General features: G+C 37.9%; 1 protein-coding gene across 3 annotated transcripts in view; it reads right to left on the bottom strand.

The window, feature by feature from the left end:
• USP25 (ubiquitin specific peptidase 25) overlaps positions 1-12,498 on the bottom strand; it is a 92,805-nt gene that overhangs the window by 55,806 nt on the left and 24,501 nt on the right. For 2 of the 3 annotated variants that reach the window (XM_030019966.2, XM_030019967.2), the window contains one exon: positions 3,924-4,047. The exons of the other annotated variant lie outside the window; for it this stretch is intronic. In XM_030019966.2, the coding sequence (XP_029875826.1) occupies positions 3,924-4,047 (124 nt within the window). The remainder of the gene's footprint in view (positions 1-3,923; positions 4,048-12,498) is intronic. 3 annotated transcript variants of the gene reach the window in all.

The raw sequence follows: 12,498 nt of genomic DNA, 5'->3' as shown, positions 1-12,498 counted from the left end.
GTTTCCATGTCTTAAAAGTATTTTATTCTCGAAACTTCATATTTTTCCTTAATTTTACTTATAACATTGTCCTCAGAGAGCACATGCAATAGCTGCACACCCTATGTGCCAAACTCATTTTCAGCCATAATGGTAGCTATGATGCAAACTGAAATAAAAAGTGAGCACAGTAAACAGGAACCTAATGATCAGTTCAAAAGCTACATAAATAAATGTATTTACCAGCATAGTGAGTATACCTCATACTATAATGTTCACTATATTATATTCATACAGTCCTGATCTGGGAGACTATCTTGACAAAGAATCTTATTCACACATGCTCTCAAAAAAATAAGCATCCTTCCAGAAAGTTAGTACAAGGATTTAGCAATTCTGATTACATAGCTGAAACACCCTCTTTGCGACCCTCGGAGACCACCGCAGCAATTGCTAGCCGCAGAGCCATAAGCTACGTGGAGGGTATGGCATTTCTCTAGCCTCACAGGACCAAAGGCTTCCCCACCTCCAAGCGTTGGAATCTTGTTTGGAGGAAAACTCTGGAGTGAGGGTTAGTTAATGCCAGGCTTGGCATGGGACTTGAAAGCAGTATTTTATTTCTCTCTAACAAGCTGGGCATAGCCAAGCAGCTTTGCAGAGCTGCTTGCATGAGGCTAGCCAGACAATGCAATAAGCCTCGGGCAGAGTGAGTCCACAACACAAAAGTTCAGCCAAACCATTTTGAGGAAGCCCACTAAACATGCTGCAGAAAAGCCCACTCTGGCAGGCTACTCGGCTAAAAGAACAAGGAAGCATCTTTATACTGTGATGATCTTACAGCTGGACATCCAGGAACATCCCCAACTCTACATCCCTCCCCAGTTTCACCTCTGATCAATACACACAATGCTTAACCACAGTGCAGAGTCCCCAACAGTTTCAGTGACCATGTTAAAAAAACCAACCAACCAAACAAACAAAAAACACCACACTAGGGGTTGTGCACATCCTTATGCACTTATAGCATGGGCTCTCATTTTAATATGGCTACTACCCTAGGCACAACACAGGCCAGCTAATTTCTTCTTTCAGTCATGTCTTACTAGGCTTCCCCAGTGAAGCCCTACCTGACCAGCCTCATTCTCTTTCAATCCTTTAAAAGTAATATAAACAGGAGAAGATTTTTCATATTAGGAAATACACTGATCACGCACATTTCCCTGGGAGATTTAAAGAGGGAATAATAAAAAACTTTAAACGTGCCATGTACAAGATGTTCAGCTTGGACACTTGGACATTTCAGCTGCACTCCTCTCAACACTTACGCAGTAATCAGATCTGTCCTCATTAAGTAGCACAAGGCAATTACATTCAGGAAGACAAATTCTATGCGCATTATAGCATTAATTACACAAGTCAAGAAATTCCATTAATGCTCCCTTGGAAACCTCAACAAAATCAGTGCAAATTAGGTTCCAAAACATGAATACCTTTGGAAAAAAATATCCTCCACACCAAAGGCTGTTTAAATATGCACACATCCTACATTATTAAAAATGAAATATTTCCATAGTTTCAGGTGCTTATTATTGACTTCCTGTTTGATTTCTGCTTCTTATTTAACCTAGAAAAACAAAAGTAAATGGCTGCAGCTTGACTTGTTTACAACCACAGTGTTCTACTTTTTGTTTTGAGGAGTCTTGCCCAGATACTGTGCTTTCTATTGGAATGCCAACATTCTTCTGTGGGGTGTTAACTACTAAGTGATTTCTTTTTTTTTTTTTTTAAACCAGTCTGAAGTCCTGTCCTTAAGCAAGCTGATTGAATAGCTCAGATCAAGAATTCTGAACTTCCTGTATTTGTACATCTCAGACATAAATTGCCATCAGCTCGGGGTGTATCTTGGTATGTAATTGAGTTGATCTAATACCTCAGTGCTGCCAAAACCCCCAACACCCTCATTCTTTTCTGCCTCCATTCACAACCAAAGTCCCATTCCCCTTCTTGTGCCATGATATACTCTGGATCTTTTAATGAATATTTTTGTATGGCTTTGGGAAATAAATTCGTGCTCCAAAGAATACTACAGCAAGCATAGAAAATGTGGTACAGTGTGCAGGCCATATCCCCCTTGGTAGCAACAAGCCCTTAATTTGGCACATGCTATTGTGTGTAATTTTGCCATCAAATATACATCTCTGTTTCATCAAAAGACCAATATTTTCTCTGTATATAACTGAACAAATTGTCTACATGCCTTTATACATACAGAAAAAAATGGCATACTTTGTTATTTTCTGCAACCAGAAAAAAGATACACCATAATTTAAGTAAAATGTTTATAATACTTAGTTATGGGCTAAGCAGATAAAACCAAAAAGGGCTTTTTAGCCTGCAAAGTGAAAAACAAAGTCTACAGGAAAAAAATTAAAGCTTGGAGGCTCCCAAGAAGTGAGCACAGTAGAAGCAGTCACAGCTTGGGGACGGAAAAAAAAGGGAGAAAGATTTCCATGACCAGAAATAGGTCCATCTTTATGAGAGCCTACCTAAATCACAACTCTGTAATTATGACAATTCTGTCTTTCAAAAAGGAACATGCAAGAGCAGAACTTCTGAATCAGAACTGGACAGAACTTCCACCATAATCTTGTATACGTGCACATACTGAGGTCTTAAAAAAAAAACAAAACAAAAAAACCAAATACCACCACCAAACAAAAAACAACCCCTTAAAATCTTCTTCCAACTATTAATGAGAAGATAAATCCCTCTCATCCCACCTTTCTCTCCTAAAATGTTATCTTAAATTCATATAACAAGATGGCTTTTATCACAAATGGGGGGAGGGAGGGGTACGTTTATTCTCACAATTAGTACATTTATTTTTCAAAAGGAAAAAGAAAATGACTATGGATAAAGTAACACTCTCCATATTCTCAGAGTTGGACTTTTCTGATAAGCCATTTAGTCTGTCAAATACAGTGAACAAACACAACACAGTGTCAAATACAGGAGAAGAATTATTGTGATGAGTCTCCCCCATCTAAATCATTTTTTTTATAAAATTAGTCTTTTACAAGGAGGCGGTACTTAACCTTCTAACACAAGGATCAAATCATTGCCCTTTTCCCCTAGAACAAGGCCAGCCACAGATGAAAAAACCAACATCCCTCCCAAGGCCAGCCACACAAAAAAAAAAACCAACATCCCTCCCACACAACCCTACACCAGGCTTAGTTCAAGTCCCAAATACTTCATAATTATATCTATATTTACATATAAACACATACTGTACCAAAAATTAGTGTAAAATCTGATCAAAAGTTAACTTACAGATTCTTATCACAACCAAGTTGAGAAAGTTAAGTTCATAAAACTTTAAACCAAGAAGTTAACTTCACTCAAAGGTTATAAAACCTATTTGTTAAATAGGTTAACAACATACTTTATCAGCTAAAATACAGCAGCTGCTCTTAGTATACTCAAGTCATAGTGTTACTACCCCCTCCCCAAATCTCAGTCTTAGCACAGAGGTAAGAAAATGTTATTGTAAAATGAACACTGTAAAAAACAGGACAAAGAATTTATTAGCTGCTTAATTATATTTTGTTTTCATTGCTTTTTACCTGATACACAAGAGAAACTTTTAGTTTTAGGTCCTATTTAAATATGACCATATATCCTCTATCTCCATCAACTTCCTCAATATTTAAACAAATGCATCAACATGAAATATACTATTAAATCCTAGCCCACACATGACAGACTATTTTCCAGTGTAGAACATACAATACATTAAAGCAACATCCTGAAGCCAGGCATATCAGTAGCACAAGTGAAAGTAAACAAGTTATTCTTTGTTAAAGTAAAAGTTAAAAAAAGCAATACAGGCCAATCTCCAACTCTTTAATTTAATTTCTGCTTTATATAAGTTGTTCGTTTACCTGCTAATGGCTTGTTCCTCATCTGTTATTCCAGTCTCCCTGAATGCCCTGTTTGATTCCTCCAAACTCAAGGCAATTGCCCTCTGAAGATCATCTTTATCATCTCCAGTGAGATCAATCACATCTGAAAAGCAAAACTATCTTTCTCAAAATTAAAAGTGAAACAGAATGAAAGGCAAGTCTTACTGTAGAGGAGAGAGAGCCCACGTGGATTGCTGAGCGCCATTCCAGTTAATCCCTCCTGTGCCCTGTGCTCTTCCAACCACTAACCCTGCTAACGGCTCCCTTCTGCCTCCAAGCTGGATAAAAACCTCAGCAGCTTGCTCTTGCTAAGGTATGACAGGCAAAAGTCTTCCTTCCTCCAAACATTCTTAAGTTTCACAGAGCTATGGGACAAATTTAGGAATCTATGGTTTCTGAAAGCCCTCTTAAAGCAATACACTTAAAAGTATTACTTCAGCTACCGTAATCAGTTGCTTCCAGGGAACACATGATGAAGACAACCTTCTCTTAAAAAGGATACCTTAACCAAGCATAGTTGTTTTTCCCTCCTCCTGGAGGAACACATGTGGAGTTTTCCCAATACAGCCTCAAATTCTACAAGTATTTCTGTGCACTGGTGAGCCAAATACTTTCACACAGTTTCATAACATGTGGGAGACTTCCTTACTTAACCTAATTCTTTTCTATCCTGTCTGTGCATTCCTTTTCTGAATATATTTAAATCCAATTTCTGTCTACTGGAACTGTCCCGTCTCACCAGGAGAATTAAAGAAAACAAGTACTGAAGTCAAAATGAGGATCCATACTTGGACACGTGGGGAATGCTGGATGGGCTACTGACTGGGTAATGAAGATGAAAACAATCCTACTTCTGCCTTCCTTTCCAGCTCCCATTATCTAAAGAATCAGATACTAACATCCCCCGTAAACCTCGTTTCCTGAGAGTAGCAACAGCACTCCCCCTCCTGAGTAAGGAGGGATTTCACTACACAGGTCACACCACAACAGAAGTCCCTCCCGTCAGGTACAGCCATGCTTTCAGAGCAGCCAGGGCCAACAGGAATGTCCATCAACTGCACAAGACCTTCAGAAAAGCCAAGGTCGTTGGTTATCATGATTTCAAGGGCCAAAGGTTTCACTTTGCAAGTCAGACAGACAGAAAGAGAAGGAAAAGTGCAGAAGAGACTTTTATGTGCAATATTAGAGAGACACACACAGTTTCAGTCTCCCTCCTCCCAGGCCAACACTTACCCAAAGAGCTATGAAAGGGACTACTCTTCAGCCTGGGGTTTGGACATTAGAAGCTAAAAGACTCTGGGAGAAAGAGATATAGATTCTAAACTGATGATTGCTCACAAAGAGAGATGAGCAGCTTGTCTGCATTTCTCCTTCCATAGGCCAGCTCAATTACTCATACCCAAAGAGCTTCTCCCATCTAGCTTCTGACTTTTCTCCTGGATGGGCTGACTCGCTGTAGAGACAGCTTCCCCTATTTCCCTGGGCTTACTTGGTCTGTGACATTTCTCACTGGATCAAAATAAAACACTGAACTTATGATACAAAAATCATTGCCATAGCTGTGTATGAACAGAAAATGGGATGCCTTGTCCTCACAGAAAGCTGAAACTGAAGAGAAGTTGTAAAAGAAAATTTTCTGTTAACACCAGCATCTTCAAAAACTAGTTTTCAGCTTAGCCCTGTTTCCCCAAACAAAGATGGCTGAACTTCTATTTTATTTAGTGAGCCTTTAAAGGAAGCACTCTTATCTGCAAAGTAAACTAGGCAATCTGTCATGATCTGGAAGTATGGAAAAACACTATGACCACAAAAGCAGCACTTCATAATTTTATTCTTATGTCGTTTATAGTCAGCTCAGATCTACCAGCATATCAGAAGGATACTTCAACTCAGTTGCCTGAAATTCTCCTTCAGAAGTTCTAAAACAATTACAAGAACCACCAGCAGACATCTCACCCAGAGGAGTTTTCATATATGAGCTGCCACATCGAGAACAGTGTAATTTGGGCTAAAATAATACTTCAACCTGGGTCACATGCAAGCATGTTCAATAGCCTGAGAGCAGGAGAAAGTCTAGAAAGGTCGACAGCGATGAGAGGATCCCGTGACCACACACTACCTATTATGCTCTAAAATGCGATGCTTATGTAATATTTTCTGCACATTTGCATGTAGCCACACACAAGCACCTCATCTCCACTGGAGATGAGCTGTTTTTCTGAAAATAGTAATAGTGGTCACAACTGAAGATGGAGTAAGCCTCAATCCCACAGCCACACAAACTGATGGAGAAGCATATAGGATTACTCTGATCACTTACTTAGAGGGGAATATTCCTTTAGCTAGTCTCTAGTCAGGTATGAGTGATGAAATTCTTATACAACAATAAAAAAAGAAAGTTAGATTAAGAAGTAAGCTCCTTTATACAGGGAGTATTTTCTGGAAAAGAATTCATAACCTAGCTGAAAATTATGTGGTTAACAAAAGCTCCCACTGTTATACAAAAATCTACCAAGGTCAACTCCAACTCACACTTTCATTCAACTTCTTTGCATGTCCCTAGCTCCTTAATCTTTATTAATTTATACCACCACCCTATGTGTTTAGAAGTTTATTACCATTCATAGTACCAGTGATTACATCACTAATATTAAAACCCCAAATCCTTGACTTCTACTTGCTTTCAGAAAGCAGATCAACACAACAGTTTCCTTTGGCGTGCAAGGGTTTTGGAGCAGATAACACAGGATTCTCTTAAGAAATCTTGTTTTCACATGTACATTGTTCCTGATCTGCATGAAAAAAAGACAATACAGTGAAGACCTGCTGCCAGATACTACCACCACGTGTGAGTGGTGCCATCAATTTATGTCACGGAGGGTTTACCTAGCATAACTTACATCAGAAAAATACACTTCTAAATATCAGCTAATCCACAGTAACTTACTCCATGCAAGCTTTTAGTTTGTAGCAAATGTAAAATAAAAATGTTTTGGAGATTTAAGGTAATGTATTTTAGTTCATGTTTGCTGTACTTGGAGCAGGTTCAAGGTCTTTTTCAGCATCTCAGCTGACACAGTAACTCATTAAGCTGCAACAACTCATGTATGACTTGAATCCTATATCATAGGATTATAAAGAGGAGATCTCAATAGAAGTCATAACAGAAGGGCAAATTCTGCGACTAAATTCTTTTAAAAAAAAGTCAGCTTGTCTGCACAGTTTGCATTCATGTCAGTTATAGATTATACAAATGTACATATACATGAAATTCATGCAGGGTTTTTTTGGTTTTGTTTTAAAATATCTTCATGTTTTGTAAACTCTTACATGGGGATTTCTTTTTTTTTTAAAGTGAAAATTTTCAAGTCCAATTTTCAAGCAGTTATTCTACAAGTATGATCACTTTGCCTTCTCTCACACTCATTACTAAATTCAGCATTAATCTAGTTTTAAAATATCTATGACTTTATTTTGTAGCAATTAGTAGTGGAATTCATTCATGAAACCAATCTACTGATGTTTCCTATTTGACCAACTGATTTCTGTGTTCAAAGCCTGAGTCTGAAATAAAAAAAAAAGCTGACTTTTACCCGAAGTATTTAATCAGACACACGAGTTTCCTGTGATAGGCTGAAGGATGCACTTCATAATGGTATTAAGAATAATGCCACTTCTCCAAATTTATAGCTACCTGACTTTAATTTACATATGCTGATTTTGTAACACTCCTCTCATTTAGGCCACAGGACACTTTAGGTCTCACTGGCTCACCCTCATAAAGGTACTTCTTATTGTATATCACATAGCCTTAGGAAATGCAAATGTTCTTAACTAAGCCATGACTACTAAATAAACAAAAAAGTTTGCTTCTGAAAAAATTCTTTATGAACGAAGAAACTGCTCATCAAAACAGTCTGGCTTAGTGCATTCATGATGTTTATTCAACTAAAATTAACATGCAGAATTAATCAACTCTTTTACTAAGAAATGTATTTTGGTTTACAACGTTATTCTATAATAATGTGTGCTTCTGGTACCTAAGTTCCAGAGAGTTTGAATTGTAATTCTACAAAGAACTTTAAGTTGTATATTGAAATTTGTGACATATATATTAGTGTATACATATAGTAAATGCACACACTGTATCTATCTATCCCCATATCTCTTCTTTCTTTTCTATAAAAACCTTACTACCAATCTGTTTACTTAGGAAGTTTCTATCATTTAAATAAATGGTTCTTAATTGGTAATTGCCTAGGTCATTAAAATAATTACTGTGTTATTGACTTGTTACTTTTACTAGGAGGAGGCAGAGAGTAGGAACTTCAAACTCAAGTAGGCTGGGAAACTCAGCATGAAGGACAGATCAGAAGTAGCAATTGAACCCAGGGACAGGCAATAAAGCACCACAGCGATGCAACCGCTAGCACAGGGAGAGGAAAATGAGGGGCAGGCCTGATAGGTTCAATGGACAGGTGCCAAGTATGGAAATTCAGCAGCAAGACTCCAATTTCAACATACCAACAACATAAAAAAAGAAAAAAAAAAGAAAAAAATGAAGTTGAGCCTACATCATTTTTGCTTATTACAAACAGCGCTAAGCAAGATCTTACATTCTACCATCTGTTCTGTGATGTTAAATACCATGATGATCTTGGGCTCCTATGTGAAAATTTAAAGGAATTTAATTGGCTGTATATGCCAATTTTGGTTAAAACTGGATGGGGGAAGAATACACAGCATCCCAGCAGCTACTCAGCCAACAGCTCCATTGATGAAAGAGCTAGCAAATGTTGGCCACCACTGTCTCACAGGAACTTCCTCATCTCAGCTGCATTTACACTGTTCTAGAATAACACCTTAAACTGACGATTCTCGCACTGACTGGGATGGGAAGGAGAGAGGTAGTCATGAAACAAAGGAACAAGTGAATCTGTAAGATAAAAGGACCACCTCAAGGTACAAGACTCCTGACATTCTGAAGCAGGGACCCTGCTATACCAAGCTGGAGACACTCCCAGGAACCTGGATGAAGATGACACAAATAATCCCTGAAATAGGAGGAAATGTCACAAAGTCACATAGCTATATCTGAGTTAGGTAAGGTGACAGAAGAAATTAGTGTCCAGAAACAATAAAATGCACAGCTATAGAACAAAGACCGACTAGGACCTGTGCCAGGAAGGATCTAGGGGCTACAGCTGATCCATGTTCAACCTGCAACTCACATCACAGCATTGAAGAAAATAGAAAGTGTTACATGAGGTATACTGTCAGAGTACTACATGGACACTTATAATCACCCATTTTGCTTAAGAACTCAGCTGAAGTCTTGGTTATTGTTTTGAGTGCCACAGGTCACAAAAAAGGCAGAACCATTAGAGAAGGTCGAGAAGAGAGAAAAAGAACTGACAATAGGTATAGGAAATGCATCCAAAGACTTGGAAAGAATTTGGGCTGTTTAGTTTAGATCTGAGAAAAGTCTGAGGGTACATTATGATACACAGTCTTTGAGCATGCAACACTTCACCTAAGATAAAAGGAATGAAGTGTACTATAATCTCCACTGGGGTAGTAAAAAGAATGAAGGACTTAGCCTGAAGCAAGAGGGATTTAGGCAAGATATTAGGAGTCTAAAAGTAAGGACAGTGAAGCACCAAATCAAATGACTCTATAAACTTTTCAGTGTCTCTAAAACAGAATGGTTTTTAAGAAATGTTACATAAACATCACTTCGGGAGGTTTTAGGTGCAGTTAAGCCTACCTCATTAGAAAGGGTTGACTGAATGACTTCTGAAACCTATGCAAAAGCTCAAACTCTAAAACAGGAAGATATAAAAAGCCAGGTCCCCAGAAGCAATGAAATCTACAACCCTGAAGTTGGTGTGCATGACATTTTATAGTTACATTGTACTATGTCCTTATAAAAGGGCTTGAAACCTTTTGCTTCAGCTGTGGAATGTGCAATTGCAAAGACTAATAATTCAGTTTTTGTGAAAAAGAATTCTGAGTTTTCAAAAGAAGGGAAGGAGAGAATTTTTCTTGACAGCTATTTCATTTGAAGACAATACAACTTCTAAATACATGTCTTCTCTTCATTCTGCTGCTTCCTTTAACCCTCGGTTCTGCAAGTATCTCAAATAATAAGGAAATGGATATATGTTTAGCAATGCAACAGTTCTGTTGTGCAGCCATAGATGAAAATACACTGAATTACTTCAAATGGAAAAAAAAGGTTTCTAGAGAAATCAATAAAGTGAAAATGTTAGAAAGTACTACTAAACTTCTTTTGTTTTGCTTTAAGTGCAGTGCCTAGGATTTATGCTACTCAGCAGAACATTAAAGTGATCTTAGACTAAGAGGTGTCCATTTGTACACTGCAACCCTAATGCTTAAGCACCTTCTGCTCACTAATAGATTGCAGGAAGGGAAAAAAAAAAAAAAAAATCCAGAAGAGTAACACCACCTTTGCAAAGGCATCAGATAATGCACACATCACTCCTGATGTGAAAAAGCTACTCGCAGGTGCTTGCACAGACCATTTTGAACAGGCAAAAAGGCAAGCATCATGAATAACACTGTGCAAGTCAGCCTTTGCTTTTAAAGATGGAGTAAATTTTATGCAAACTCATTAATATTTTTGCAGCTGCTTAAGTGTTGCATTTGCTAATAAGAGAAATCACGTTTCCGTATACCTCCTAACATATAGAATGCAACTCAAACATCTGAATGACCACTGTCACTTATGGAAGAGCCAGTGCACAATCCAGGCTAATTGCTGATTGTTAAGGTATACATATACATTTTTTATTTTACCCCTTAACTAAGTAACCATTTCAAAGAAATGTAGTCAGTCAAGCTGACAGAATACATTTGATATACCTTTATGCAAGGCTTACATTCAAAAGCCTTTTTAAGTGGCTGGAGGTTTTCTGGGGCATAAAAGACAGTTCTGACATTTATCTGTAACTCTCTCATCCCCATTTTGGATGACTTAACTTGGTGGGATCACGAAACTCGGTGACTCATAACATTTTAAGTTCCAAATGCACAGAGGTAGTTAAGCAGTAAGAAACAGTAAGGGTGAGTTATAATTATCTTCATGTAATTATACCCATGTGGGATAGTAAAAGGGACTCAAATTTGAAAGGCAAGATACTGTCAGCAACTCAGCATAGTTTCTGAGAATAGTGCTCTTTGCAGAAGGGAGTGTTGATGGTTGGAGCTATCATTGCTGAATATGTTTTCCATCTATGCCCACCCTTCCATTCTATTCTCCCAAGTCATCTGCTGTCTTTCATTATACTCCCTTGCATGACAGTACTTACTAAGGTAGGGCCCTGCAACTTGTCCATTTTAAGTGTACTGCATTTTTTAAATTCATAATCAAAATAATTACAGCAAGCAGATCACAACAGAAGAACTGTAGGTTTCTGCAAGAAGCTTTCACTCTGTGGGGCGGCAGGGAGGTGTTCAATGACCAGACTGGTTTAGACTTTTGTTCTGCTGTAGGTGTTTAGCTCTTGCCCCATAAATCCTTCAGCGTGAAGAAAAGTTGACCAAGATGCCTTTACCTCATAACATGTTTTCAGTCTAAGTAAAACAGCAAAGGCTGGGAAAGGGTTCTTATCTTTGTTACCAGTGAGGACCTGACCAGATATTAAAGATATAAAAAAAAAAAAAAAAAAAAAAATCTGTCTGCTTTTTCCACAGCAGTTTGCGCTTCTTGATTACTGGCTTGTAATGCTATGTAACTGTAAGGAGTCTGGGTCTGCCTTCAGCCCTCTAGAAAAGAGAAAAGAATCTTGAAATTCAGCTTGGAATGTACAACTCAAAACTTACTTTTTTCAGTTTGACCATAAGTCATGGGTAATGTAGACTCTGCAGGCCTGACTCTTCCCTCTCATATCCCTTGTCACCTCATATCTTCAATAAGGTTACATAGCACAGTAAGTGACAGCAAAACTAAATGCTTCTATTAATGGGATTGCTAATAAATCTAATTAAACACAGACAGCAAGAGAATCCAGCTTACTATTCCACTGCCATAGTAGATCTTCAGTACTGCAGCCTATGACAACAGTGGTAAGTTTGTTGAAAATATTCTCCATTTCCTCAATGTCAATTTTCTGACATTGAAAATTAAATACATGTGGGGTTTTGTGTGTGCTTTCTTTCCAAAGGAGGGAAAAGAAAAAAAGAAAAAAAAAAAAAACCCACACACCACACAACACCAAAACAAACCACCACCACCACCCCCCCAACTTAGTAGGGGGATAATACAACTACCTATAATGCACTCGGGGTGTTTTAAACAGGGTTGCTAGTAATACCAAGGATTAAAATGCAGTTTTCAAATCTGAGATGTTGAGAATAAACTCTTCTCTAAATTAAAAAAAGAAAAAAAATAAAAAAAAAAAAGATGGTTATGTCAAGATGCCAGAGACAAAGAGACAATTGTGCAACTGACAAGGAGATCTAACTAAACTTCTTTATAATGGTGCCACCATAGCCACCCCAATATTAGTGAAACAAAGAGGAAAAAAATCCT

Source organism: Aquila chrysaetos, chromosome 7 (assembly GCF_900496995.4).
Source record: "Aquila chrysaetos chrysaetos chromosome 7, bAquChr1.4, whole genome shotgun sequence".
NCBI lineage: Eukaryota > Metazoa > Chordata > Aves > Accipitriformes > Accipitridae > Aquila > Aquila chrysaetos.
The sequence above is the reverse complement of the archived record's forward strand: the minus strand, read 5'-3'. Positions and strand labels throughout refer to the sequence as shown.